Consider the following 1755-nt stretch of genomic DNA (forward strand, 5'->3'; position numbering starts at 1 on the left):
TTGTTTGGGAACACTGATACCAATTGCTGACATTGAAATTATGAATCAGCTTTCCCTAATCCGTAGAGAGAAGCTTTTTGCACTGAATATTCCTCTTAAGACCTCAAAAGCCATCTCTGTGCATATAATCTGATATATTTCCTGAAAATATACTGGAAAAATGTTAAAGAGTAGCTACATAGGTAATAGCTTCAGGAGATTGATACTAACTCAGAATTAGGCATGTGTCAAATCCACATAACATGCGAAAGCATTATAGAATATGTTCCTCATCCTTATGAACCAGTTAGATTGGCAGTCAAGTTGGACATATTATAAATTAGTACCTAATTTTTCCACAATTTTTTTCTCAACAGAGAATTCAGGAATGGCTGAAGAAAATCATACCATGAAAAGTGAGTTTATCCTGACAGGATTTACAGATCACCCAGAATTGAAGACGCTTCTTTTCTTGGTGTTCCTTGTCATCTATCTGATCACCATGGTAGGGAACCTTGGCCTGGTGATATTGATTTCAAAAGAGCCTCATCTTCACATGCCAATGTACATCTTTCTGGGCAACCTCGCTCTTGTGGATTCTTGCTGTGCCTGTGCCATTACTCCTAAGATGTTAGGGAACTTCTTTTCTGAGAACAGAATGATTTCTCTCTATGAATGCATGGCACAATTTTATTTTCTTTGCACCGTTGAAACTGCAGACTGCTTTCTTCTGGCAGCAATGGCCTATGACCGCTATGTGGCCATATGTAGCCCACTACAGTACCACACCATGATGTCAAAGAAACTCTGCATTCAGATGACCACAGGAGCCTTCATAGCTGGAAATCTACATTCCATGATTCATGTAGGGCTTCTATTTAAGTTAGCTTTCTGTGGATCTAATCACATCAACCACTTTTACTGTGATATTCTTCCTTTATACAGACTCTCCTGCGTTGACCCTTATGTCAATGAACTGGTACTATTTATCTTTTCAGGGTCAATTCAAGTCTTCACCATAAGCAGTGTCTTAATATCTTACCTGTACATTCTCTTTACTATTTTCAAAATGAAATCCAAAGAAGGAAGGACCAAAGCCTTTTCTACTTGTGCATCCCACTTTTTGTCTGTTTCGTTATTCTATGGATCTCTTTTTTTCATGTACATTAGACCAAATTTGCTCGAAGAGGGGGATAAAGATATACCAGCTGCTATTCTGTTTACAATAGTAGTTCCCTTACTAAATCCTTTTATTTATAGCCTGAGGAATAAGGAAGTAATAACTGTCCTGAGAAAAATTATGAAGAAAAAAAAATCTCATGAAAATTGGAAACAAATGACATCTACTGTAGCTTAGTGAATTAGATGTAAGAAACCCTTCCAAGTGAAATTACACAGAGAAAATGAACAAGTTATATGTAAAATACTAAAATATATCATAATACAATCAATTTAGGAAGCAATACATATGGTAGAAAATATACAGGAAAGAATAAACTGTGCTAAGTCTTAATTCAAAATAACAAAAATCAAAACCAAATTTTGAATTCATTCAAGAAACAATTTAGCATGTTGACAAGCTCATGGACTATGTCAGCATCAGGGATTGGGATTATCAGCACCCAAAAAGAAAACAACAAAACTGACAGTTACACATATAAAGGAAAATTCTATTAAACATTTACAGCCAGTCCACTTTAACTGGAGCATGAGCACTCCAGTTAGGCTAAAAGACTTTAAGGGCATGAGAACCTTTGACCAATGAAATCACTAAAC

The 1755-nt window shown here is 35.9% G+C and overlaps 1 protein-coding gene across 1 annotated transcript; it reads left to right on the plus strand.

Moving 5' to 3' along the window:
- The first annotated feature begins 367 nt into the window (after positions 1-367).
- On the plus strand, positions 368-1356 carry LOC106982720 (olfactory receptor 5K1). The gene has a single exon (XM_015080905.3). The coding sequence runs from the start codon at positions 368-370 to the stop codon at positions 1334-1336; it is 969 nt and encodes a 322-aa protein (XP_014936391.1). The 3' UTR covers positions 1337-1356.
- The last annotated feature ends 399 nt before the right edge of the window (positions 1357-1755 follow it).

Source organism: Acinonyx jubatus, chromosome C2, assembly GCF_027475565.1.
Source record: "Acinonyx jubatus isolate Ajub_Pintada_27869175 chromosome C2, VMU_Ajub_asm_v1.0, whole genome shotgun sequence".
In the NCBI taxonomy this organism is placed as follows: Eukaryota; Metazoa; Chordata; class Mammalia; order Carnivora; family Felidae; genus Acinonyx; species Acinonyx jubatus.